This window comes from Lepisosteus platostomus, chromosome 25 (genome assembly GCF_059453375.1).
Source record: "Lepisosteus platostomus isolate fLepPlt1 chromosome 25, fLepPlt1.hap1, whole genome shotgun sequence".
NCBI classification, from domain to species: Eukaryota; Metazoa; Chordata; class Actinopteri; order Semionotiformes; family Lepisosteidae; genus Lepisosteus; species Lepisosteus platostomus.
This window is the reverse complement of record NC_142635.1, coordinates 5,313,024-5,340,654: the sequence shown is the minus strand read 5'-3', so window position 1 is coordinate 5,340,654 and position 27,631 is coordinate 5,313,024. Positions and strand designations below refer to the sequence as shown.

The 27,631-nt window shown below is 48.4% G+C and overlaps 1 protein-coding gene and 1 long non-coding RNA gene across 3 annotated transcripts in view; one reads left to right on the top strand and one right to left on the bottom strand.

The window, feature by feature from the left end:
• LOC148640913 (uncharacterized) overlaps window positions 1-13,281 on the top strand; it is a 20,557-nt gene extending 7,276 nt beyond the window's left edge. Inside the window, exons 2-3 of the long non-coding RNA XR_015930008.1 lie at window positions 11,133-11,460; window positions 13,204-13,281. This is a non-coding gene — a long non-coding RNA (uncharacterized LOC148640913). The remainder of the gene's footprint in view (window positions 1-11,132; window positions 11,461-13,203) is intronic.
• On the bottom strand, window positions 1,278-27,631 carry tmprss13a (transmembrane serine protease 13a). Of its 2 annotated transcripts, XM_088619158.1 has the most exons (14): window positions 27,460-27,631; window positions 23,405-23,461; window positions 20,092-20,257; window positions 18,917-19,030; window positions 17,937-18,071; window positions 15,902-16,028; window positions 12,875-12,970; window positions 12,301-12,344; window positions 11,208-11,370; window positions 10,228-10,406; window positions 6,995-7,093; window positions 6,268-6,410; window positions 3,633-3,785; window positions 1,278-3,357 (listed from the first exon to the last, which is right to left on the bottom strand). In XM_088619158.1, the coding sequence occupies exons 1-14, from the start codon at window positions 27,475-27,477 to the stop codon at window positions 3,343-3,345; spliced, it is 1,509 nt and encodes a 502-aa protein (XP_088475284.1). In that variant the 5' UTR covers window positions 27,478-27,631; the 3' UTR covers window positions 1,278-3,342. The 2 variants fall into 2 exon arrangements, with proteins under 2 accessions (XP_088475284.1, XP_088475285.1); XM_088619159.1 differs by lacking the exon at window positions 23,405-23,461 and having other exon boundaries at window positions 27,460-27,629.

Here is a 27,631-nt window from a genome sequence, read left to right as displayed (position 1 = left end):
GTACTGAAAGTTTGCGAGAACTGGGACGTGAAGCGGCCCTTCCTGCTCACTAGTCACTGTAGTGACTAATGCACTGTGATGGACGAGCGAATAAGTACAGGTTGTGCAGCAGAGATTTCACTGCAGTGTGAGAGGAGACCCGTGCAAATATGGGGAGAACATACAAACTCCACACAGACAGCACCCCAGGGACTGAACCCAGAGCCCCAGCACTGCTGCTGGGCAGCAATGCTCACCACTGTGCTGCCTGGGTATCAGATGTCTTCTCTGTGAGGTCACTGAAGTATTCATGAAGCAGACAGCAGAAAATGTGGATCCAGACCCCCCCATTTTCTGTTAATGGGTGGGCCAGAAGGTGCCCTCTTGTGGATGGGTCTTGACTTTCTAATCTGCTTTATTGACTGGCTAGAGTGTGCTTTAGGAAGTGTTGTCCTTTGGATGAGATGTTAAGGTCCTGTTTATGTGGTTGTTTAAAGAGCAGGTGGCACTATTCTGAACACTAGGGATCTCAGCATATTGGCTAAATTTTACTCAGGGATTGAACAATGTTATCTCCATAGGTACCCCTTAATTCAACTAATAAAGCACTTTGTCACTCCACCCCCTGATCTGCAGCATACTGGGGCTGCTGTGTTACCCCAGTGGATGCTTTCATGGTGTATTAAGTGCATTTTCTCCTACAGAATAAGCATCTGGATTCCTTCCAGATGAAAAATGCTTTTTTCGCAGGGTGATGCAGCCAGCAGTTGTATCAATCTGGAATTCACAACTAGCAGCCCTACTTGAAGCTCAGCAACACAGCAGTTGTGAGCCTGGCCAGTTCCTGGATGGGAGACTCCTGGGAAAGCTAAGGCTGCTGCTGGAAGAGGTGTTAGTGGGGCCAGTAGGGGGCGCTCACCCTGCGGTCTGTGTGGGTCCTGATGCCCCAGTATAGCGACGGGGACACTAGACTGTAAAAAGGTGTCATCCTTCAGATGAGACGTAAAACCGAGGTCCTGACTCTCTGTGGTCATTAAAAATCTCAGGGTGTTCCTCAAAAAGAGTAGGGGTGTTACCCCGGTGTCCTGGCCAGATTTCCCCCTGGCCTTTCCCAGTCATGGCCTCCTAATAATCCCCATCTCTGAACTGGCTTCATCACTCTGCTCTCCTCCCCACTGAGAGCTGGTGTGTGGGGAGAGGACTGGAGCATCATCCAGGTGGGGCTGCACACTGGTGGGGGTGGAGGGGATCCCCATGACCTGTAAAGAGCTTTGAGTGGTGTCCAGAAAAGAGCTCTATACTGTAAGTGTATTTATTATTATTTTATAAATGCAAGGAGCTTTTTACATACAGTATAAGCAACTGGTTTGCTCCAAGTACAACAATACAGTGGATTGCAAGGGCTAAGGTGACTATTCCCACTCTGTAAACGAACGGTGGAAGACAGGCTAGTGTTTCAGAATAAAACTCCAGGCGGGTTTGTGCTGTGAAGTGCGACAGGGTTTGTAGACGTCATTTCACCTGGTATTTTCACCAGGGTCGTTCCACATGCCGCTGTTCCCAAGCAATTTCCTCAAACTCCTAGTCTTACCAGTCCTCTTTCATTTCCAGCTGAGATGATGCTGTTTCGAATGCCCAGTAAGATGAGTTTCACTTTCCAGCTCCTTGAGATTGGGTCACACTGGCAGATGGCTGCTTACAGCTTTTTATGGGGGGAAGAGAGAAGGGGGTGTGAACTTGTTTCACTAATCACTAGACATCAGTGACAGGACAGGGCTAAAGTGACAGCCTTAAGTGTAGAACAACAGAACAAAATGACACTGGGTTGAGCTGAAATGCACCGTCCTAACCCTTAGGGTTTCAAGGAGTTAAACTCATCCATAAGGCTAATTGCAAATCTCAAAGCAGATGTTTGCTTTGCATGAAAATCCATCGGTTTAGAGACTCAGGGGAAAACCTTAATGGAGTAACAGATGCCAATGCTCTTAGCATGATCTCTGTTCCCCTATCGCGCGTCTCTTCAGTGGTCAAAGGAAATGGTTAAACTCAAAAGCGAATGGAGTGATGATGGCTTCTCTTTGAAGCTAAATGGTTTGAAAACCAAGGAGCTGATTGCGGACTTTGGGGAAAAACGCAACACCCCTCGGAAACTGATGCTCAGTCTGTAGAGTACGTGGGACCGGTTATAGACCAAAACCTGAGATGGGACACATGTTGTGACCCCCTTTATTGAAAACAAAATTAGTTTTTTTTCCCTGAGGAGGCTCAGCGATTGTAAGGTAGATAAAACTCTTTTTTCGCTTGTTATTTTTGAAAGTGGCTTAACACATGCTGTCTCGCTCGTCGGCGTGGCAACATCAGCGCTGTTAATTGTAATAGGTGGGGAAGGTGGCAGGGTAATTGGGGGAGATCAGATTGGCGTCAGTTTGCTCCACACACAGAGAGCTGTAAAGAAGGCCACGTGCATTATGGGAAGTGTGTCTCTCTGTGAGTTTACACTTCTTCCACCTGGGAGACACCCGAGTCCCCAGGTGTGACAGCAGCAGACTCAGAAAAGCTTTGACCCCCCACCCCCTGCAATCTCTCTCAAACAATGTAAAACAACACTCATATCTCCTGTAACACTCCTGTACTGCCCTGTCTGTTAGCGATGTTGGTCTTCCTGGTTGTACTGGACTGTGCCGTGAAACAGATTCCCCCCTCCTCGGGGGAGAAGAAAGCCTGAGCTGTATAAATAAAGAGGAGACAGGTGTCCCCACATCCCTACCAAACATTGCTCTCGCAGCGCGGAGTACCAGATCCGGAGCGGTCAGGCCTCCGGCCCTGCCGAACTCCCTCTAGATCTGGGATTCATTGCTTGAGCAAAGCGCAGTACTCCACAGATTATTCCAGAAGAAAGGCCCGGCAGTGTGGGTGATGTGATGTTTGTTCACTGCCACAACTACATAATAAAACCCCAGTAAGAGACGGGGTGCCGTTAGTGCATCTTTTGTTATTATAGTTATTGACTCATTACAAACTTCCAGATCGATGCTCACACACACCACAGGAACAGCGAAGCGATGAACATCCGCCCATCCTGGTTGTACTGGACTGTGCCTTGAAACAGATTTTCCCCCCCAGGGGAGAAGAAAGCTTTAATGGAAAGGAAAGTGCTTGGGAACAGCTTCCAGCCGCTGGCCACACAGTTTACTGTCCCCAAGATCACACCCAGAAGTTACAGTGAGGCAGAGGCAGGTGTGCCGTTCCCGAAGCCCCGTTCGCGTGCCCTTCAAGGGCATCGGATATTCGGAAGAGCGATGGGTTCTGGAAGACACGAGCGTGGGCAGCCCCTCTCCCCTGTGCGCCGTCGGTAAAGTGCTGTTAAGGCTTCTCTAACTGTGGGGGAAGACAACAGGAGAAACGCATTAGCTCCACCTGGGTCTCTTTATCGCCCCACGACAAAGGCTGCTGGAATTTGCTAGTGTATCAGTTCAGCAAGAACACAGATGAGACATCCATCCAACATATACCGGACGAATTAAAACAGGGCAGCAGACAGACAAACCTCATGACATGCATTTGTAAAGAACTTTCCACATAGCAGCGTGAATTGCACATTGGGATGCCGAGTTGGACGGGGATTCGGGGGAGAGGGAGAGAGAAGGGCTCACCTCCATGTGGGCGTAGACCCAGGGCAACAGCTGGGTGACGTTGCTGTAGACGCCGGGTTTATTTCTGCGGGCACAGCCCACGCCCCAGCTGGTCACCCCGGCCAAGAACCACTGGTCCTGCACCTGGCACACCAGGGGCCCCCCGCTGTCCCCCTGCCGGGAACAAAAAAAGAGGCCCTTTTACTCCAGCTCTCCTCTTGGTATCCAGCCACCCATCCTCTTACTGCTTTATCCAGTTCAGGCTATCCCAGCAAGCACTGGGCCGAAGGCAGGGTACACCCTGGGCGGGACGCCAGTCCACCGCAGGGCGCACACAGACACAGACATCCTGCCCACGAACCCACCAGCATGTCCTTGGACTGTGGGAGGAAACCCATGCAAATTGGGGAAGAACATGCAGACTCCACACACACAGCACCCCAGGAATTGAACCCAGAGCCCCCAGTTTATAAGATAAGATCCTTATGAGCCCTGTACAATTTCTTGCATTAGGAATTTCTTTTCGCAGACCCCAGCTTGCTCTCCATGAGACACACAGACAGGGATAGACGCTTGGGGTCAGAGCACAGGGTCAGCCATTTATACGGCGCCCCTGGAGCAGCTGGGGTTAAGGGCCTTGCTCAGGGGCCCAACGGAGTAGGATTCCTCTGCTGGCCACTTTTGGATTATATATTTCATATGTAATCCACCCATTGCAAAGAAATCTAATTTCACTAGCAAAGCGAAGAAGCCCAGTGCCGGGTTTTGCATGCAGGTAGAAAAACCAAAGTATGAATATAAATATTGCGGCACAGTGGAGCGTCATTTTATTCTCTAAGAGCTGCGCTGTATACCCACAGTTGTTTTTTTTCCCCCCACAGCCGCGTTAGACAGCTACAGCCGAATCCCACCATGGCTCAGCTACAAATATACACAGGGGTCGCTAGCAGCACGTCGAGCTGACGCCTTTCCCCTCCGCTCCTCGGAGCGCTTTATTTGCTCTCGCTCTCGATTTCAAATTGAAGGAGCAGGCGGCGTGATGGAGTCTACATCCTCCGAATCCTTGGCTTGCTCTGAATGTCTCTTGGTGGCTTCCATAGCAGGAAGCCATCTTGGCTCAAGCCCTGACCGTGATTCAGTCTTGAGCCACAATGGGTACCGAGGCGCCCAACAAAAATTCAAACCAGGTGTGTGTTGTTAAGTTAAATCACACCTGGGCTTTATTGGACGAAGGAGGCTTTCTAAAGTTGGAGGGAGTGCTGAATCAGAAGGAAGGAGGGGAAAAAAAGCTGTCTTTGCTTCTGAGAAGTTTTCCACTTTTCAAGGTAAAGGATTTGTCTCACAATAGGTAGGTATTGCTCAACTGATGTTATGGAAGACCTCCAAATGAAGGTTTGTTTTTTTGCGTAAAAGCTCTGAGTCTGTCTGGAATGGGGCATAAGGCTAGGCTGCTCATCTGAATCACACAGAAACTGTGAGTGCTATCTGAGAGCTGGATTTCAATTGTCCGATGTCCTTGATCTTTTTCCTTCCATTGACGTATTCTTGCTCAAACCTTAATTTTGTAATTTAGTATGGCCACTTTGTGATTGTTACTGGAGCTGCTACCATTAAAATTCCTCTCTTGCGCCCTGTTTGTAAGAATCTAGAAACTCTGCCTGTCGTCTGAGGAGAAAGAATGAGGCCGTTGCTAGTAATCTCAGCAAGTTTCGAAGCAAGTGCGTGACCCAGGTGTGCTAATTGAAATTCCTGTTATTTCATTTGAGGGAAACTGGAATCTCAGATTCCGGGAAAACAATGTAATCGTGTTCCTGGTGAGCCAGTTCATTGCATTCTGTCAACCGTGAGCCCCAACTATGTGACATTTGTCCCGTTTTGGATTGGGATGAGAGCTCCGATTATGACCGGGAGGATATTTTGATACTGTATACTTCCTCATTTGCCCCAGACGTGCATTTCTAGAGTTTTTTAAAAAAATGTAAGTCATCTCTGAAATGCGCGATCTTCTCTTGCGGTTTCACCTGGAACAGGTGCAGGCACGAGTTCGGTGAGTGGTGAGTGCTGATCGCGCGGAACTGCTGGTAGAACATTTGCACTGCTGTCACGAGAGTCAAATACCCAGGCCTGGAGGTCTGGCCACAGTAAAGTCTTTGGCAGCTGGGTTACCTGTGTCCCCAGGTCGAGAATCTGCACAGAGCATCTTTTGGTCTGTGAGCTGTGCGTGATTTATCACAAGCAGGATTAGATCCCACATTTGAACTGCCAGTTGAACTGAACTGAACTGTCTCACGGAACTGCGGCCTCGAGTTCTATTCTGGGCCTGGGGTGCTGTCTGTGTGGAGTTTGCATGTTCTCCCCATGATCCCCCAGGTGCTCTGGTTTCCCTACAGTCCAAACGCATACTTAGAGATTAATTGGTTTCTAGGAAAACTGGCCCTGGTGTGTGGGTTTGCCCTGCAATGGACTGGTGTCCCATCCAGGGTGTACCCTGCCTTGTGCCCAATTGCTTGCTGGGATGGCTCCCCCAGGGCCCAGTACAGGAGAAAGTGGCTAGAAAATGGACTGATAGAAATGGACACCATGGAACCGGACGGAGCATCAGGAGGAGAGAAACGCGCGTCTTGTAACAAGCGGGGAACAAAGCTGTCCTGCTCACCTGGCAGGAGTCGACTCCACCATTGAGGTTCCCTGCGCACATCATGCTCTGGGTGAGCATGCCGTTGTAGATGGTGGGCCTGTTGCAGGTGGAGAAGTCAATGATGCTCACTGACGCCTCCATCAGGTTGGTGGAGCCCTGGGCTGGAGAAAAGCACACGCGCTGAGTCAGTCTCCATCTGACTCGCAACTCTGTCCTTCTGTGATGGATCCCCCTGTATTTGGTAGCCGAGTGTGGTGGATCTGCACGCCCTTTTTAACCTGAATTTGGCCCTGGCCCAGACCAGGGTTGTTTCCGCTGGCCTTGTGAACCCAACACTGGTCCGTCTCTCGAGAACCTCTCACCGTCTCTCCCCTTAGGAAGAGTGGTAAGGAACGACTAGTACTGGTGGAATTTTCCTCCAACTGGTCGATCCTGTTTGGCCAAGTCTGCTCTACCATCTTGGTGACCTTTACTGGAATGACCATCATCCTCACCGTGAGTCAGTTTTGACCCGGAGCCGCGCCTCGAGACTCAAAACTTTTGACCCGAAGTGCTCAGTGCTGCTGAAAGCCCTTCCCCTGCCCGAGTTGATCTGTCGGGGAAAACCGGCTCCCGGCAGGTGATGCCAGTCCGCGAATAACCTTGTGCACATTCGGAAAAGCCTTTTCTCCCGATTTCTGGAGTGTCTTTTTACTTCTCTATTTGCACCCTTCCCCCCTCCTTCAGCCCAAGATGGTGCCCTTACCTGCCCCCTCCAGCAGTGTCCCGAATCCAGTGATCCAGCACACGGTGTTTTTAGTGAACACCTGGTTGACCGTTGGCAGACAGACGGGCTGGACATTGGCTGAAATCAAAACGCAGGGAGGGTTACAAACGCGGCCAGCCATTTGGCCCTTCCACCTTGCCCGGGTGCGAATTGAGCTAAGCAGCTTGTTCCATACTCCCACCACGCTTTGTGTAAAGTGCCTCCTGTTCCCTGTTTCAAATGGATTCCCTATCTCTGTTTTTTCTTTTTTTTTATTGTACTGATTTCAGGAACTGTACCTTCTTATTTTTCTTGAGTAACCGAAACGAAAGATCATCATACGTTAACAGTGCATCAGTTCATTTTAATTGAAGTCTTATGCCACTTTAATATAGTTTAAAGTGCATGTCTTAACACTGGGTTTTTGATATTCTTCCAACATATGCTAGAAGATGCAAATGGGTCAACACAACCGCCGGCATGTTTTTCAGTAATAAAATAATGTCAAGTTTGGTGTTTCCAATCTTTCATTTGTAGCTTGTTTTTGCTAGCGGCAGCTGTGGTCTGCCAGATGTTCCTGCAGACCGGATGTCTTTTTGAATTTGCTTTGTAGCTTCCACGGCGTTTACTCACTCTCCTCCTTTGCCATTGTCTGTAAACTTGAGAAGTTCTTTCTGAAGGGAGCCTTCATTTCCCGAAATGAAAGTTGGCCTAGTTCAGTACCAAATGCACAGTGCAGTTGACTGTTTTATTTATGTGAACATCTCCGCGCAAAGCAGAAATGAGTTGCCTTCTGTTCCCATGTTCCACTGGAATTGATCAGTAAAGGAAGCCCTAGTACGGTAAAGACTATCTTAGAAGTGGTGTTCTTATATTTACTCAATGGAATTTGGTCTATTGGTTCTGCAGATAAATAAATATAAATGTTGTACTCGCTTGGGAGTGCTTACAGTACAAGTTTTTGTTTCCACTCTCCGAGAAATGTTGGGCTAATTTAGGCGAGGTGGCTGATTGCAGTGCAAACGTCCGGCTACTTTTTTTGTGATCACATGTGAAACTTATGAGACGGGGGAATGAAATTGAAGTAAGCTGTGTCTTTGTTCAATATTAACATCCATCCATTTTCTAACCACTTGATCCAGCAAAGGGTTGATCGGGGAGGCAGAACCTATCCCAGCAAGCAATGGGCCCAAGGCAGGGCACACCCTGGATGGGACGCCACTCCATCACTGGACACACACACACACACACACACACACCAGGGCCGATTTTCCAGAAGCCAGTATGTCCCTCAACAATCTAAGGAAACAAAACATTTTATAAGAAACAAAATCTGAGGAAACAAGAGCACCCAGAGAAAACCCACAATCACGCAAGAAGAACATGCAAACTCCACACAGACAGCACCCCAGGAATTGAACCCGGGGCCCCAGCAATCCTAACTGCTGCACCACCTCCCATCTAAAGGGAAAAAATGTTTTTTTAAACGATTGCAAATGGGCTGCAGCGTCTCCTGAACACGATCTCATCCAACACTGTCGTAACGGCAGATCAAGAGGATCAGTGACAGCTCAGTTTTCACGCGCCATTCAGACTGTCTGATTCACTATGAAAGCTTTCAGCCGGATCTATTATCATTGTTAAAATATGCGTGCAGCATTTTATTTGCTAAATGTTTAAGCTTTACTGCCTCTCTCTCTCTCCACTGGCAGTGTACGGTCTGCTAACACTGCTTGCTGCACGAAAAACACATTTCAGTGGAAGTGGTTCTATGACACCATCAATCACGGAAAACGACCCCATTTCTGCTGAGAGTTATTCTCGGAGTAAATATGTAATTGCGATTTATGCTTGACAGCCTTGTGGGTTAGCAGATTGTCAATTTGCCCTTAATCGAATTGTTTTTTTTAAACATAAAGTTATTTTTGAGCTTTGAGGTCTCGTTTTAAATGGCATTCGATTGACGTGGGTTTTGCAAATGAAATCAAATAGATTTTCGCAGAGGCCTTTTGGTTTATTGTAATAATCCTGGCCCTCCCTCCTGCGAACTGTCATCTTGCGATGAGAGTAGCATAATCTCGCATGTTTAAGGGCTCAAGGAGCTTGTGGAAGGCCTCCAGTAGAAACAGGAATCTGTTCTAGAAGATTGGGTGGGAAATGGATGATGGTAAAATAGGAAAAAGTCAGGTGCCAAGACCCCCCATCATAGCTGATGTATTAACACCAAGCACATGGTTTCCCAACACTGGAAGACTGTGCTTCTCAGCGGGGGTCTTTAAAACAAGCTATCCTAATCATGCTAAATCAAGGACTCTGCTCCCATTTAGGAAGAAGGGAAATAGCAATTTCAAGCTCGCCTTAATGTAGCAGAGTTTTGCTGAGGGTTGCTGTAGGACTCCAAGCTCCAGCTGCAGAAACTGGAGCTCACCTGCGCCAGGGAATAAGCTGGAGATGTCAGCCAATAGTGACGCAGGGGTCGCGAGTGGTCTTGTGGGTATGGTTTTCGTTCTCCACGCATTCGTTTTCGGACTGCTTCATCCGATTTGGGGTCTTTGGCTTTGAGCTGTGGGAGGAAACCGGAGCCCCCGGAGGATCCCCACAGGAACGGAGGGAGAACATGCAAACTCCACACGCACAGCCCCCCAGGAACTGAACCCCAGGGCCCCAGGGCTGCGAAGCAGCAGTGTTCCCCACCCTGCCACCCCTTCCTTCCATCATTGATGGTAGAAACATTGTCGATCAGAAGTGACAATTTGCACAGAATCATCATCCATCTTTTAACTGCTTTATCCAGCACGGGAATACAGTGTGAATCCTGGGCACAAGGCAGGATACACCCTGGACGGGATGCCAGTCCATAACGGGGCCCATCACAGACACAAACAGTGCCAATATTCCCAGAAGCACCGAGAGGAAACCAACAAGGGGACAACATGCAAACTCCACCCAGACAGCACCCCATGAATTGAACCCAGGGCCCTGGTGCTGCTACCCCTTGCACCACCTTTGCTTTAGTTATAAATCCATATGAAGCGCCCACAAGCCTAGAATAGTTGGTTTGGACGGGGATGTCCCGAGACGTGGCGGTGGGGAACTGTAGCTGCCTCAGACACAGGAGGCAAGTCTGCGGGTGGCAGTTTGCGAGATGGGGACAAGTTGGAAGCGAGGGCAGCTGAGCAAAAGCGGGGGAAGTCGGACAGCACCCCCTACCCCACCCCCCCCCACCCACCCACCGGTGAAGCTGACGGACGTCTTGAGGCGCAGGAGCGCGATGTCGTTGTTGTGGGACGTCTCGTCGTAGGCCTCGTGCAGGATGATCTTCTGCACGAAGGAAGGCGGCGGGAGCTTCAGCTGGGACACCAGGCCCGTGTACACGCGCCAGTAGCTGGGGTTCTGGAAGTTGGGGGAGGAGCTGTGGGTAGAGGGTATAGACTGCTGACTCCTGTATGTGCTTACAGACTGGGTAACAACTGGCTGCTGCTGCCTGACTCTGATTCCTGCAGTGTGTCATATAGGACGGCGTGCAGATCTGCCTGCTGTATAGTTCATCACACAGCCCGTGTCTCTCAGCATGATTATGGCAGTAGATCTCCACCCATCTGTGTTCTCACCACTTTTTCTGCTACAGGGTCGCAGTAAGCAACAGGAGCAAGGCAGGATACACCCTGGGTGGGATGCTAGCCCACCGCTGGGCAGACACACACACACTTACACCAGTGAGTCAATTATCCCAGAAGCCAATTAACCCACCCGTGTGTCTTTGGACTGTGGGAAGAGACCCCATGTGAACATAGGGAAAACATGCAAACTCCCCCCAGACCGCACCCCCAGGAATTGCACCCAGGGCCCCAGTGCTGTGAGGCTGCAAGGCTCACCACTGCGCTACTATGCTGCCCTGGTTCCATTCATCTTAAAAAGAGCAGCAATTTGTGGCATGCATCTCTCATGAGCAAGACATAATTATGAATATTAATTAACTCCATTTCACAATGCTGGAAAGCAAAGAAAACTAAACAGACTTGTACTTTTTTCTTCATATACTTAATATGAAAGTGAGCAGCCCTTTCAGAGCTTTGGTGTCGGACGAGCGATCAGTTGCTGGGAATTGTGGGAATGTAAATGATCAAACTCTTGTCAGTGGCGTGAGAGGGACAGGTGGAGGAATGTGGGGCAGACGCAACCACTGGGCAGAGATTGGCCGCTGTTTTCTCACCTGGGGAAGCAGTGAGCCGCTGTGACCACAAAATCCGGGGAGACCAGGGACCCCCCGCAGGTGGGGAAGCCGTTGAAATGCAGGCTGACCTGCCAGGGCCAGCTTCCCGCCTTGGCCTCGGTCCCACCGACAATCCTGCTGGCGGCTTGGCGGTTTCCACAGTCTGCGGAGGGGAAGAGGCAGGAAGATGAGAGAAAAGAAATCAGGAGGCAGGGCAGAGATGAGAGACCCAGGAATACAGGGAGAAAAGGGGGTAAGTGGGGGGGATGAGCAGGTGAGGAAAGATACGGATTAGAGCATGAAGAGCTCAGCCTTCAAGAGAATCCCAGGAGGCATCTCAGTACAGTTTTGTGTGAGAATCTGCAAACATACATCTTTATATATTCGTATATGTGATTGTTCTTAGAAACTTGAGGAATATTTATGAGTAGATTTATTTGATGTTAAGGATATTTATTGATGCTATAGCTTTTGATATCCTCTTTGAGTGAATATTTTAAATCGAGAAGCTCGCTTAAATTCTCCTGTGCTGCTGTTGCTGTCAGGAATCGGTTTTTCTTCACTCTCGGAGCGGGGCACCCTAATGTTACTGCTACTGCCCAAAATCAAATGTTGGGTTTCACTGGATCGGGAGGAGAAGACCGGTCCTGCTGTGCTGGGCTGTTTGCAGATTTCCCAAGTCTCCAAAAAGCACCAGCACCTGAAGAGCTGGAAGAAGCTGTTTGATTGGTTCTGTTAAGCCAGGGATGAGCTGGTTAAGAGCTGAGCTGGAAGGAAAACCTGAGCTGGTCTCCCAGGACCAGGATTGCTCATCCCTGCATGTAATTCCGATGCAACTGTGAAGCAGCACGGCTCTCCTGCTGTGACCCATGACTGGGACACTTCAGGAACCCGCTGTGCGCACAGGAGCACAAGTTGTACTTCTAGGAATCAACACTGCAGGCTCATAGGAGCCTGATGCTACTCTGTCTGGCTTAACCCTTCCCAGCCCTGCTAGCACTGCAGTGCAGTCCTGCTTAGGGAGCCTCGTTCTCAGAAATAGAGGTGGTGTGAGATATGTGCACAGTACCAAGGTAAAGAACAAAGATTCTACCTATGCACTTCAGAGAAACAATCTTCTTTCCTGGACAGGAGGCACTACAGCATGAAAGGAGAATACTGTCAGTACACATTCTTGCAATAGAACGCCTGCCCACACACGTATTTATAAAATACACTTCCAATAACACCTTTGTGCTTCATGGAAATACCAGACACCCCTCCTGATGTGTTTGTGTCTGCTCTCGTTTGTGCTTGGTGTTGTGCCTCGCAGTCGGAGATCTCTCTGATTGCTGCTTTTTTTAGGCATTAAGGCTCACGTGCAAACGTAGCATTCTTAATTAAATATATAACCACCGTACAGCAGAACACCCCTCTTCTGAAGACTTTGGTCTGCCTTCCAATGTTTTTAGTTAGAATTGCACGGTGCCTTCAACCTACCCTGCATCGTTTCATAAACAGGCCTTGATGACGTGCAATCTGGCCAAAGAACAGCCAACAGGTCAGTTCCTGACCCAAGAGGAAAGCAGTGCTCAGAGTGTATAGTGAACGATGATAGAGACTGTTCTAAAACACAATGACTTTCTGTGAGGGGTCACACTCTCAAATCTGGGGTTAACCCATCCTACCTGGAGTCCACTTGACCCTGGATGTAATTAGAGGGTAAGGATGTAACAGAGAGGCCATTTGATGTCCAACCATTCAGCTCCCCAGTGCTGGAAGATCTGTGAAAGTTCAGGAACACGAATATGTTAGAAGTTACCCAGAGTCCGCATATCCCACAATCCCACAGGTTTCTGCGCTTGGCAACCGATGCGTGCGATTGTCTCGTTAGCAGCGTAGTCATGCAAATATTGAGATTCCGACGCCTGTTTTTAACCCCCCTGCTCGTGTCTTAAAGAAAGCATGTTGCTGATACTTGCTCTCTGTTTTTTTTTTCTTTTGTGCTGTAATCTAGGGTCTCCACAGGATTTGGGGCTCCTGACTCACTGCCCCAGTGTGTGGTGCTGAGCGTGTTCTCAGGCTGCAGAACCGGTAAGATACTGGTTTTGTTTTTAAACAAACTGGAGAGCTAGCGCACTCAGCACTGTCGTGCAGCAAGTCCCTGACATTTACAGAGAAAATGCTTTGATTTATTGTTAGTTTTGCTTATGGTATTTTTGACTGATACATTGATTCAAGGCAATGTACAGTAGTTCCAGTTGTAACTGTATTCTAATTAATGGCATGCAGACGCCAGATTTCTGGTTTTATTCTTACAATGCATGACTCTAAGCGGGGTAGCGCAGTGGTCACCATGATTGTGTTGCAGTGGTGAGGCCCCGTGTTCAATTACTGGGGTGCTGTCTGTGTGGAGTTTGCATGTTCCCTCCAGGTTTGGGTGGGTTTGTTCCCAGAGTCCAAAGACATGATAGTAGGTTAATTGGCTTCTGGGAAAACGGACTCTGGAGTGAGTGTTTGTGTCTGTGTGTGCCCTTTGATGGACTGGCATCCTGTCCAGGGCCTTGTGCCCAGGGATCACACGGTGATGTTGTACTTGGATGAAGCAGTTAGAAGATGAAAGGATGGATGATTGTCTCTCCAGTACTGGCTTGTGATTGGGGATTGATTGCTGTTTCCTGATTTCTATACTACTGAGGCTTGAAAACTGACAACACACCCCATGCTAGAGAAAGACAACACTGTGCATGAAGTAGTTTTAGCAGAGAAGAGGCAGAAGTTGTTCAGGGTTGATGATCGGCAGACCTTCACAGCTTGATGATATTGATCCAACTGCACGTAACGCACTGTGGAATGTTGTGGCCAGACTGCTAACACGACTCTTCCAGCAGTAGTTCGAGACTGGGTTAATTCCTGCTTCCTGGATAACTGTGAATGTAGCTCCCATTCAGTTAAATGGAGGACAGAACTGAGCTCATTACCAATGGAAAAGACTCAGTTCTTTTACTTATGAAGAGACAGTAATTAGCCCTAAACTAGAGGCTTATCTGTGTGGTAAGAGTATTCTAGGAGATAGTAATTATGTATTTAGACAATACACTTATTGATTAATTAACCTGTCAGAGTGTTTTTAACAAGCCACAGCAGAAATGGATTCAAACAGAGCATATGATTTAGGAATGTAAGATTTGAAGATAAGGTTTGGCACAGCTAGGTCATCTGCTTTGCGTTTTTGGATTTTCATAAAGCAAATAACCTACCTGTTAGATGAGATCTAGGTTTGTTGAATCGGATGCAGAATATTTTGTCCACTGCGTTTTGAGATGGTATGGACTTGCCATTTTTCTCGGATTTTGTCAACGCAAAGACGCAATGTTTCAGTTACTTTTATTACAACAACTACATCAGTCCCCTTAACTGGCAAGTATTGGACTGGTGTATCGTTTTGAGCCCTCTTGAGCAGCCCAGTTTAATTGAAGTGTTTTAAAGCGTAGTCCTGATTCGTGTGATAAATGTTTAAAAAAATAAGTCTAAACATCGTACAGTAAATGTGCTGAATGGAATATACAGTTACAGCTGTATTTGTCAACCCTTAATGAATAGGACATATGCCAAAAAAAGAGTCTGGGTATTGACAGTAATGGACACTGTTAATATGATCTGGTTTCCTTGTCAAGTGGCGTGAATATGCAAAGCTATTCAAATGCTGAAAATAAGGTATATCAAAGACCCAAAACCCCCAGCTGCTAAACATTTTAATGATCAACATCTGAATTGAGGGTAGATAGGCAAACATTCCCCTCTCACAGAGACTATGTTACCTGTCTTTAAATACTGAAGCCTAATGACTTTGGATTCCTGAGTTTAGTTACGTTCTATAGGTTGTAGGTTTTCCTTCACATCTAAGCTGATTGTGAGGAATGTTCCTCTTCATAGATATTATCTACGTGCTCAGGTTGTGCATTTTTTAAATTCTATCCCAGCTGGGACAACAGCACATCCTTGCTGGGTGTGTATTGGAGGGTCTGATTGTGTATAAGTCTTGCCGTGTCGATCAAAGAGCCCTGTCTGAGCTCGTGATCTGTCCGCCCAAAGTAAAGGCCGAGGAATTGGACTGGCTAATCATGCCGGTCGGAATCGTGCACGTCGGAGATAGAGATGACATATTTGCAAAGCTGATTCTAAAATACTGTGCCGCAGCAGTTAGAGTTCTGGACTTGAATCCCAGGAGAGATGCTGTGGTCTCACCTATGAGCAAGCTACTGCACCAGGATTCCTCTACTAAAATATCCAGCTGACGTGGGTGCAAATCGAACTTGCTTTGGACACAATTGTGTACCAAATGAATAAGTGATGGCACATTGGCTATCCTCACAGGACTGGGGCCCTGTGTCCAGTTCCTGGGGTGCGGTCTGTGTGGAGTTTGCATGTTCTCCCCAGGTTTGCGTGGGTTTCCTCCTGGTGCTCTGTTTTTTTCCCCCACACAGTCTAAAGACGTGCTGGTAGATTAATTGGGTTCTGGGAAAATTGGCCCTGGTGGGAGTTGTTTGTGTCTGTGTGTGTGCCATGCGATGGACTGGTGTCCTGCCCAGGGTGTACCCTGCCTTGCGCCCCCTTTGCATGCTGGGATAGGCTCTGCAGTCCCGAATTGGGGGAAAAATGAAAACCGCTGACCGAATCAAACTGGAACTGAGCAGACGTTAAGGAACTGTTACCCCTTGAAGCTCAGCTGTCTGCAGGTCTTGTCCGAGAGAGACTGGCTCCAGCCCTCCGCACACACAGGCAGAAAATCCTTCATTTTGTTGGTCTTGATCTGCAGGGTGCTGTTGTCCAGGAACCTCACTGTACAAGGAACACAGGAAAGCAGAGAGATTGGACACCAGGAGACAAGTAATTCCTGTGTTTCCTAATGGGACTCTTAATTGATCTAATTGAATACTTTAATTAAACTGACTGGGCGTTAGACCCTTTTGAAACACTACTTCCTATGACATATAAAAATGTTGGACAGGATAAGAGATCCCATTAACCCATGGTCATAATGGATTTCAGAACTCCTTATGAAGTTATTATTTAAGCAAGCACCAGTTTGCTGTAGAGGGAGGCAGAGTAGTGGCGAGCATTGCTATCTTACAGCATTGGGGCTCTGGGTTCATTTCTGGACCTTGGGTGCTGCCTGTGTGGAGTTTGCATGTTCCCCCCAATTTCACTTGGGTTTCCCCCGGTTGTTCTGGTTTCTACCCGCAGTCCAAAAACATGCTGGTGGGTTATTTAGCTTTTGTCAAAACCGGTCCTGGTGTGAATGTGTGTGTGTGTGCCCTGTGATGGACTGGCGTCCCATCCAGGATGTATCCTGCCCTGTGTCCGTTGTTTGCTGAGGCACCAACTCCCCCCGCAATCCTGAGTTGGATAGAAACGTTAGAAAATTGAAATTTGGCTTGAGAACCCGAGACGTCACTAATTGATCAAGCTACCAGACATGGTCCCTGACCCAATATGCAGGTTACAGCCTTAAAAACGTAAGAATAGTTTCTGGCAGGAAGAGATCACTCAGCCCATCTAGCCCGCTGCTTAGAAAGGACTGGTAAAGGAAAAGGACAGCACTCTCAACCCAGGCTGTCCCCACATTTCTTTTTTTAACTAGGCGCTCTCAGCTCACTAGTGCGTTTCTATTGCTGTGTGTGTATGGGGGGGAAAGACATAGTCTTGGCAGTAATGCTCCAGACCACACAACAGGCATCGTGCTGATACATGCCCTGGCCCTTGCAGATGATATCTGAGAGGGGCTGTTAATCGAGCTGGTCCCTGAGCTCGGTTCTTGCTGGTCAGAGTGCAGGGAATGATCCCACTGGTCTATACAGCCAGGTGTCTCGTGTGAGCCAGGTAGCCAGAGCCGTCACCTCTAAAGCATTGCAGGGCATCATGGGATCATGGGGGGGGGGGCTGGCTGTCATTTTAAAATAAAGACGCAAACACAGCAGTGCCGTCATGAGTGTCTTGGGTTACTCTGAGCTGGCAGTGTGGAAAAACAGGCTGGGGCAGCTGTATGAGGGCTCATGGGTTTATTGTCCTTTGCGTTTACAGAGGGGCCTGCTTGGCAGGGAGCAGGAAAATAGCTGTGAAGGCTGAGAGAGAGCCTTCACCCACAGCACAGCATAACTAATCAACCGATTCACAAGCCAGATAGCACTGCTTTACCCACTGGGACACACACACAGATACAGCACAGACTGGACCCTAACAAGACAATACTCACTAGCTGAGTACCTGACCAGGGTGAGAGAAAGCAATGAGAAACAGACCCTGACAAAGTACAGGCTCACTGAGCACAGCCTGGACATAGGAACTGGACACAGACGGATCTGGCTGTCCAGAGGGGACAGGCTCATTGAGCACAGCCTGTACATAGGAACTGGACACAGACGGATCTGGCTGTCCAGAGGGGACAGGCTCACTGAGCACAGCCTGTACATAGGAACTGGACACAGGCGGCTCTGGCTGTCCAGTGCACATGGGCTGCAGTGATCAGTGTAGTGTTCAGTGCGCATGAGCAGATCAACGTGGAGTTCTGGGCTGCAGTGATCAGTGTAGTGTTCAGTGCGCATGAGCAGATCAACTTGGAGTTCTGGGCTGCAGTGATCAGTGTAGTGTTCAGTGCGCCTGAGCAGATCAACGTGGAGTTCTGGGCTGCAGCGCTCAGTGTAGTGTTCAGTGTGCAGTGCAGTGTCCACCCTGATGTGCGCGCCTTACCACAGCCAGTCTCATCGCTGCCCAGAGTGCAGTCCTTTCTGCCATCACAGTACACCGTAGAGGTAGGACAGCTGTCCCCCCTCGTCCCAATCTGCCCGTTGTTCGAATCCATGAGCAAGCTGGATCCGTAACGCACTGCAAGGGGGAGACACAGAGGAGCCTGAAAAACAACAGCATCTTCATCTCTTCCTCCGGGTCACCAACTGTCTGTGATGGGAGGCTTAGACTTAGACTACTCTGGACACCTGCCTTCATTGACCGGCTGGCCAACTCCCCCGGCTCATCTGATTGGCCCAGAGCTGAAGGGGACAGAGTTTGGGGGGGGCGCTGTTAGTGGTTTCCTAGACTGTAGAGAGATTGGCCAGGACAGGAGTGTCTGTTCACCTCCTGCACTTTCACATCAGCCACCTCTAACAGCATCAGCAGTGCTAGTCCTAACACCAGTACAGGTCTGCAAAGTGAGAAGGAGATAACCGAGGCTTGCTGGGGCTTTGTGATGGATTGAGTTTAGAAAAGAAAGATGAGTCCAGAATGAATTTAGGATTTACTTTCTATAGTAGGTATTCCTGGATTAATTCTGAGCTACAGAGTACTAGATAAGTGTTGTTAACTTTGTTGGAACTGGGCGTCAGTAGTGCAACTGGAAGGTTGTGTATGGGGGGGGTCAGTTTAATGTGCTAGGTGTCCCGCGAAGAAAAGGATGATTTTAAATGGAGGGGAAAAGAGTTTCCACAATAGTCACCTATCTCACACTGCCTCCCTCTCTCAGCTCTGATCTATCCCACACTGCCTCCCTTCCAGCTCTGATCTCTATCCCACACTGCCTCCCTCCCTCTCCCAGCTCTGACCTCTATCCCACACTGCCTCCCTCTCCCTCCCAGCTCTGACCTCTATCCCACACTGCCTCTCTGTACTTGACCGGTTTTCCAAGGTCCTCTCTCAGCCCCACTCTCTTCCTCTCCCGCCAGCCCAGCTCTTACCTCCCAGCCAGATGGCGATGGCAATAATCGCTAGCAGGATCACGATGCTCCCAGAGCCCCCGAAGCACCGGGCGTTTCTGTTACAGGACAGACCGCTCTTCCTCTGGGGCGGCGCTGTGGAGACAGGAGGGGCCAGGGTGAGTCACTGGCCCGGCACACAGCGCAGATGTCAAACACCGGGACCCATCTGGCTCGACGGGGACCCCAACTTTAAACCCGAGTAAAAATCATCCTAGATATTTAAAGTATAATACCATAATGGAGGAGGATTCCTTTCTCAAATGATTACCTTGAGCATGAATCTCTTCCACCAGTCGAGCTTGTATTTGCAACACAGAAGATGTGTGACTGCAAATTACTAATAGAATTGAGTTTTCCCAACTGTACTGGAAGAGTGTAGACTCTCAGGTTTCATCAAGAGCACTTCCATCAGTAACAGGCTTTTGAGAGACTTGATCTGGGATAGAGATCCATCCATCCGTTTTCTAGCAGCTTGATCCAGTTCAGGATCACAGGGGGGGAGCTGGAGCCTATCCCAGCACAAGGCAGGATACGCCCTGGATGGGACACCAGTCCACCGCAGGACACACGGAGACAACAATTAATTAATTAATTAATTGCTTACACTTATATAGCGCTTTTCTGGACACTCCACTCAAAGCGCTTTACAAGTAATAGGGACTCCCCTCCACCACCACCAGTGTGCAGCCCCACCTGGATGATGCGTCGGCAGCCATAGTGCGCCAGAACGCTCACCACACACCAGCTCTCAGTGGGGAGGAGAGCAGAGTAATGTAGCCAATTCAGAATAACACACAATGGCCTATGTCCCCAGAAGCCCGTTAGCCCACCAGCATGTCTTTTGGGCATCGGGAAGTAACCGGAGCACCCGGGGGGGAAGCCACACGAACCGGGGGAGAACATGCAAACTCCACCCCAACAGCACTGCGCCACACTGCTGCCGGCAAACGCAAGTCGCTTTGGATCAGAGAGCAGCACGTCTCGGGGGTTCCCAATAATTTGGCCAGCGGGCGCCAGTGCCAGTCCTAGCTTGTGCCACTGAAGCCAGTGCACGGAATGAGCTACCAGCTTCCAGTGCGGCCCTCCCGGCTGGCTCCCCATGCTAGGCTGTGTCAAACTGGCTGATTGCGGCCGGCGGTTAGCGGGGCGCTCACAGGCACTCGGCTGTGCGACGTGGGGCGCCGGCGTCACCAGTACGGGCTGGGGGATGTAGTACGGCTGCATAGGGGGAGCCCCGCCTCCATACGGTATCTCCTCGTAGGTGGGGCAGGGTCCAGTGGGCGGCACCGCGATGGTGTAATATGGAGGAGGGGGCTCGTTCTGCCGGGAGAGAGAGAGAGAGAGGAGTGAAAGTGAGAGAGCAGCAGCAGCAGCAGCCGGCGCCCCGAGATTCCTGAAACACCCAACAAGAACCCAGGCGGAGGTTCAATAAATACACTCCTCACACTTACAGAGTGCTACTCTGGACACTCCTCTCAAAGCTCTTTACAGGTCATGGGGATCCCCTCCACCCCCACCAGTGTGCAGCCCCACCTGGATGATGCTCCAGTCCTCTCCCCACACACCAGCTCTCAGTGGGGAGGAGAGCAGAGTGATGAAGCCAGTTCAGAGATGGGGATTATTAGGAGGCCATGACTGGGAAAGGCCAGGGGGAAATTTGGCCAGGACACTGGGGTAACACCCCTACTCTTTTTGAGAAATGCTTCTAAGTAAGACTTATACTGAAAGGAGTTTTGAAACCCCCCCCAAAATGTGAACAGTTGAATAGCTTTTAACCCAATCAAGTTTTAGAGAGCTGAAACTAAGCAGAAAATAAAATTAGTAGCACACTTAAGGGACTGAAGTGCTGAATTTTTCCATGGCCGGTCAAAAAACGCCAGATCCAGATTTTCTGATAAGTGGCTTTAGTGAAATACATGTCTTTGGCGCCTTGCTTTCACAGTTTTCCTGCACCAAATGCTGCACGTATTTTGCTGTTTGGGCTAGAGCAAGGTGTACTAAGGTGCCAAAAAGAAGACTCCACAGAATGTGGGCGTGTATTTACTCGGCAATTTTGGATTTCTTACAAATCGGCAAGTGATTGAGCAGGTCTGAAGACCTGGAGCTTGTCGTATGTTGTGCAGTTATGTCTGTTTTTTACCGTAAGAAAAGTTACGAACTTGAAGAGGCCCATCGAGCTCATTTTGGTAGTTAGTGGTTAAATAATCACAGGATCATGCAGCAATAATTTGGTCAAAATATAATAACATTTCTTATAGCAGTGAGCTTAGTACTTTGGTGTTAACTCTCCCTGGCTGGGGAGCTCACAGCTCTGATCGAAGACAGGCGATGTCACAACCTCCCCGTCACTTATGAGGAATGAACCAGGGAGGCAGAAAAAGGGTGAAGTTGGGGAGCAGGAAGGGACACTAGAAACCGATGAGCGCACCTAACATAACACCTTTATCTGGGAGAAGAAGGGGAGGAGTCTGCATACACTTCCTCATTCTCCCCGTGTGCGGTCACAGGGTTTGCAGACGTGAAAAACGCTGTCAACAATTCCAAAGTCGGGTAGGTGTAACAAAAGACATAATTGGACCTTCTAAAAATGAAATTAGATCATTATAAAATGACACGGCATTCTAATTTAAAACAAGACAACACCTGGCGTGAAAGACACCTGGGAGAGTCGGGGTTGGGCATCACAACAGTCTCTGGTGACAATGCAGAAAAAGAGCTCACTAGCTCAGTGAGTGCAACTCGGGAAACTCACTATGTCCCACACTGTCAGAGCAGGCCAGAAAATGCACAATGCTACCCCTAGCTATCTGTGATGGGGACACACAGTCACACAAGAGTTGGAGCTCACATCCAGCCATGATGCTGTGCCAGTTGATTCACTGGTCCCCTTCCAGAAGACAGTCGCTGCACTACAGCACAAGCAGCTGAGCAAGATTGTCTCTCACTTGCAGCGCCTTTTCCTATCCTGACACTGTGAAGTGATCTAAAGTTTAGCCAGAGAGACACTGTTGTGGCTTTGTTGGGGCCGAGGCATGGACACACATCACAGCAGCATCTCACAGTAGAGACTTTTTAAGGATTTGGGAGAAGTGTAGCATTCAGTACTTCATACGGATGACCCAGTGATTGAAGTAACAGATAGATTCCCCACGCAATGCATTCTTCAGGCAGTCTAGAATAAAATGTTCAAAATGTTTCAGTGTTTATCTGGCCAGACGCGTCATTTAAGCACATTGTAAGTTTGGAATGCGTTCTCCCTGATAGCTACAGTAGCAAGACTTCGCCAGACTGGTTTCACCAGATTGTAGAACTTGCTGGGCTGCTTCCGAGATGACATCTACAGCTGATCTAGCAGATCGTTTCGAGAACTCTGGGAACTGTGTGCCGGGCACACTGGGTATGGAGCCATGCAGCGCTCGCTGTCTTCTCTCTCGCCCTTCTCCCGTTTCCTCCTTCTCGCGTTAAGCTTTCATGACCATAAAAATGGTCCGCGATCATTTGAGCGGCTGCCTTTGTCGAAAGAGAGAAATCCAAGAGCAGAGCTGACAGTATCCAGGTTGCCGAGACCGAGAATCCTGGTTAGCGCAGTCTGCTTTCTGTTTTCCCGAGCTTCATCGCGTCGGGGAGAGTACGAGCTCTCGCCATACTAGGAGGTGACCGACACAGCCCTTGCAGATGTCCTGTGGCCTCCCTTCTTTGAGAGTTGCAAAGAATCCGCGATAGCGTAACACAATCTGGTCATTTACGAAAGTGAGCAGGAATAATACGTGAGTGGATATCCTGAAACCATGGTTCTTTGACGTTCGCAGTCGAGATCGGGTTTCGGATCCCAGCCCATCGTTCAGATTTCCTGAGTTTATAAGGCCTGTCGCTTGAAAAGCTGGTTTGTGCTGAAACGCTTTTCTCAGAAACTCAGAAGAGAAGCGTGTGTTTCCTTCCCAGAATCCTCTGTACAAGGGTCAGCGCACCTGAACATCCAGCCAGCCAGCCATTTTCTAAACCGTTTTTATCCAGGAAAGGGATTGCAGGAGAACCGGCGCCTATCCCAGCAAGCAACGGGCACAAAGCAGGATACACCCTGGACAGGACGGCAGTCCATTGCAGGGCACACACAGACACCAACACCCACCCCCCATAAGAGCCAAGTTTCCCAGAAACCAACTACCCTACCAGCATGTCTTTGGACTGTGGGAAGAAGTCCATGTGAACACAGGGAGAACATGCAAACTCCACACCGACAGCACCCCGGAAATCGAACCCAGGACCCCAGCCCTGTGCGGCAGCAATGCTCACCACTGCAACACCACGCGGCCCACACGCCTAATCGTCTTTACCGCTCGCTCAGACTGCGAGAAAATAAATAACATGAAGAATGGGGGGAAAAAAAGCCACCTGACTGTCACCTGACTGTGCTGATACTCTCAGAAATGAAAGAAGGTTCCAGGAAAAAGCACTACAGTTTCCTACCTGGGGTCTCAGACTCCGACCATGGATGGCCTGGTGTCTTCTGCTTTTTGTTTTAACCTGAGTGGTCAATCAAACAATTACCCTCAATTACTTTCTCAATTAGACAAAGAATACGTTCACCCCATTAACGGCACAGTGAGCAGAGAGTGACCGTTAAATCACCTTGGCGGTCTGGTTGACAGTATTATGCAGCCAATTAAATAATCAGACCAGCTCCATAACTGACATAGATTGGAAGACACTGGACTCTCCAGGAACGGAGTTTGAGACCCCTAGCCCTGATGCATAGATGGGAGAGATTCAGATCTCTAGATCTAGGGTTTTTACATACTGTATTTGACATATTTGACATATCTGCCATATCTGCCATAGTCGCGGTGTAGAACTGCCAGCAAATCCCATAGATCCAAGATATACCGAGATAGATCGATCACACGTGCCCTGAGGTTTTAATTGTGCCAGCCCGCGGCACTATTACAATACCCCAGCCTTTTTCCGAACATGGTGAACACAGATGGGCTCTAGAGGAGCCCCTGGACAGCGAAGCACCAGGCCCAAACAGCATGTGATCTGAGCGATAAAGAAGGACCCTTCCCCAATTTGCATGAATCGACATTCGACAGTAAAAATGTCCTGCCGCAAAGCGCAGTTGGACTTGAGAACAAAACCAAATCTTTTGGCAAACAGGGTAACACCCCGAGGCGCTGCAGTTACTAAAGTATTGAAAAGGTGTGCCGTAGTCTTCGTCTTTGTAAAATGAGGCCCTCTTTCCTACATGCATGGAGAATGAATTTTGAGAAGTACTCTCTTTCTAGTGTGTTTAACATCTGAAGATCAGTGAAAAATGAAGTCTTTGGCAAAGTGACAGATTCTTAATCTGGTCTTAGTTTGCTTTTTATCGTAAGCAGCATAATATAAAATGTCTTATATGGTTTTAGCACAGTGCGTGTATTTACCACAAGTAGTTACTATAAGTGGGTGTATTTACTATATGTATAGTTTAGTACATATAATAATAATAATAATAATAATTGCTTACACTTATATAGCGCTTTTCTGGACACTCCACTCAAAGCGCTTTACAGGTAATGGGGACTCCCCTCCACCACCACCAATGTGTAGCATCCACCTGGATGATGCGACGGCAGCCATAGTGCGCCAGAACGCTCACCACACATCAGATATCAGTGGGGAGGAGAGCAGAGTGATGTAGCCAATTCATAGAGGGGGATTATTAGGAGGCCATGATTGGTAAGGGCCAATTGGAAATTTGGCCAGGACACCGGGGTTACACCCCTACTCTTTTCGAGAAGCGCCCTGGGATTTTTAATGACCACAGAGAGTCAGGACCTCGGTTTTACGTCTCATCCGAAGGACGGCGCCTGTTTACAGTATAGTGTCCCCATCACTATACTGGGGCATTAGGACCCACATGGACCACAGGGTGAGCGCCCCCTGCTGGCCCCACTAACACCTCTTCCAGCAGCAACCTTAGTTTTTCCCAGGAGGTCTCCCATCCAGGTACTGACCAGGCTCACACCTGCTTAGCTTCAGTGGGTTGCCAGTTGTGAGTTGCAGGGTGATATGGCTGCTGATATACCACAGATATACCACAGTTCTGCTCTCTTTTTCGCTGTGATTGCTTGTGGTATATTTTTGGCTTGTCTAACACATTGTGGGATATCAAGGTATGCTGTAGTGATGCTTTTTCAGAATGATTTGTTGCGGGTTATGTTAATGGAACAGCGCATTGCAGTTAGGGCATATCCGAAGCACGGAGTCCAGGACAAACGCTCGCTAGGCCCATGATAAAAGGGCTCATTCACCTTTGTGATCGTTTAATCGTGATCTGTTCTGAAGCGCGAACCATCACTCAATTCAAACCATCCATTTTCTAAGCACCCTAACCAATACTGGGAACCAGCAAGCAATGGGTGCCAGGCAGGGTACAGCCTGCATCGGACACCACCCCTTCGCTTGCACACGCACCAGGGCCGATTTTTCCAGAAGCCAATTCACCAGCCTTGTTTATGTCTTGGATCTGTGGGAGGAAACCCATGAGGGCTCAGGGAGAACATGCAAACTCCACACAGACAGCAGGCATTGAACCCAGAGCCCCAGCACTGCGAGGCAGCAATGCTCACCACTGTGCCACCATATTGCCCTGAGCCATCAACCACGATCATAACATTAGCATGATCTATACCAGGGTTCAGCAACTGGTTTCCTTTCCACTGTTAATCTTAACTGCCCAATCTTGTTCATTATTTGTATAAGAGCACTTGTTGTTTTGGGACTTAAATCGTTGCTAATATCTGCAGGAATCCAGTGCTTAATGACCACGAGATGCCCCTCGGCCAGAGTGAAGAGGACACAATTTGCAAATCCGTGCAGTGTAGTGGTGGTCAACATCACAGTTGTGATTGTGGTGAACGTCACAAATCTAGGTGTCAAAGCAATCGTGTGGATTGTATGGTCCTCACAGTCTACGTCTCGGATCAGATCAGAAGCACGAGCTGTGCTCACGGTGTTCTGTATCAGGACAGGTTCCTTGTCTGGGGACTAAATGCGTCGGTGTGCCGTCAGACTTTCAGACGACAAAACGCCGCAGTCGATCAAAACACGTTCCAGAGCGGCAGGAACACTTGATTCCCCAAGTTAGGAAATCAAAGCGTTTTAATCAAGTGGACTCATCCACGATGAAGCGCTTAAATACGCCGATCTCCGGTTCACAATATGGGCTTTGAGATTGTTATTCGGTGCCGTTCGTGGAAAAACAGACTGGAAGCACTTCTTATTTTTGTTCTTCCCAACCGATGTGGAACAGATGGGTGTGTACTTTTTTACTCCCTGAGTTACAGCTACAAATGGACCGCAAACCGAGGAAGAATGAGGTTCCTCCCACCTGCTCATCTTTCTGCTCCTCTGTCTTTTCACACATCACGGGCTACACCTGTGCACGGATTGCAGGAGAAGTGTATCGCCTGTCAAAGGCATTGTGTGCCTGCAATCCCCCAGTAGGCCACAGGGGGCGCTGTGTAGCTATGAGTTGAGAGAGCACTGACTATCACCCCCCCACACTCTCTGTAGTGATCAGGTAGTGACCACTACCTGAGGAATTCCAGTCACTGTCGGCTAGTAACATGACCAAGCTCGAACCTGCGATCACAGGGCTCAAACACACTGTTAAAGTAACACAAAGCACAGCAAATCTCAGAATTGTTGACCTCTTCTTAAATAACACCATTAACCACCTCACACAACAAAAAAAGATGAGCGATGGTTCATACACTATTACGAATGTTTATTTCTGAAGCTGAGTAGGACTCTCTGAGTGATATTACTTGGTTATAGATAATCATCCAATAACCATCTGTAAAAAGCAAAACAGGATGTGTTTTACAGTCATACACAATCTCCTAACTCACCAACACATGAGTAAAATCATCAAATCAAATCATTTTTACATATATCTTGTCAGGAGAGATTACAGTTCCTGAAGTAATCATCTTTTTTTTCTTCCAGAGGTATTTTTAAAGCTTTATTTGGAGCCTGTCAAACCAAAACACGAAATAGAACGTATCATTGAAAATAAATCACACACAAATCCTATTCTAAAATCTAATAAAAAAAAACAACAATAGTAGCTAAACTTTTAAAGGTTTGTCTAAATCTTCCAAAACATCGTTTTTTTGTAAGCAACACCACTGATAAATATTATGTCTGTACGACAGTGTCATATTGCAGTTGCAGGTTTAAAACGCAGGCAGCTGAGTATCTGTACTTCAGTGAAATGGAGTTTCTTGAGTGTTTATAGCAGTTCTTACTAGTGTTTTTCTCTCCTGCTGTGAACGTCCACACCAGTTACTGTGTGGTGTGTTTTGTCCCTAGATCTTCATGGCTTAAAGTCATTACGACACTAATGACCTTAGTGGAAGACACTGTGGTTCATAAGATTACAAAAAAACTCCATTATAGTAATTCTTCCAAAACGATTCCCTTGGGATAGCACCGACAGAAAGGCTGTATAGCCAAGTAACTTGCTGGATACATACCGGTTTGTAGGTTGCCATTGAGTTAAGCTGTGATTTGTTTGATGTTTGAATATGTTAATCCCTGAGAAGCATTAAAAAGACATACTGATCCTGAGTTCAACTCTTTCTGTATAATTTCTCCTGATACTGTGCGTCAGTACCAGAGCCCCCAGAGGTCCCGCCTTTCCCCAGA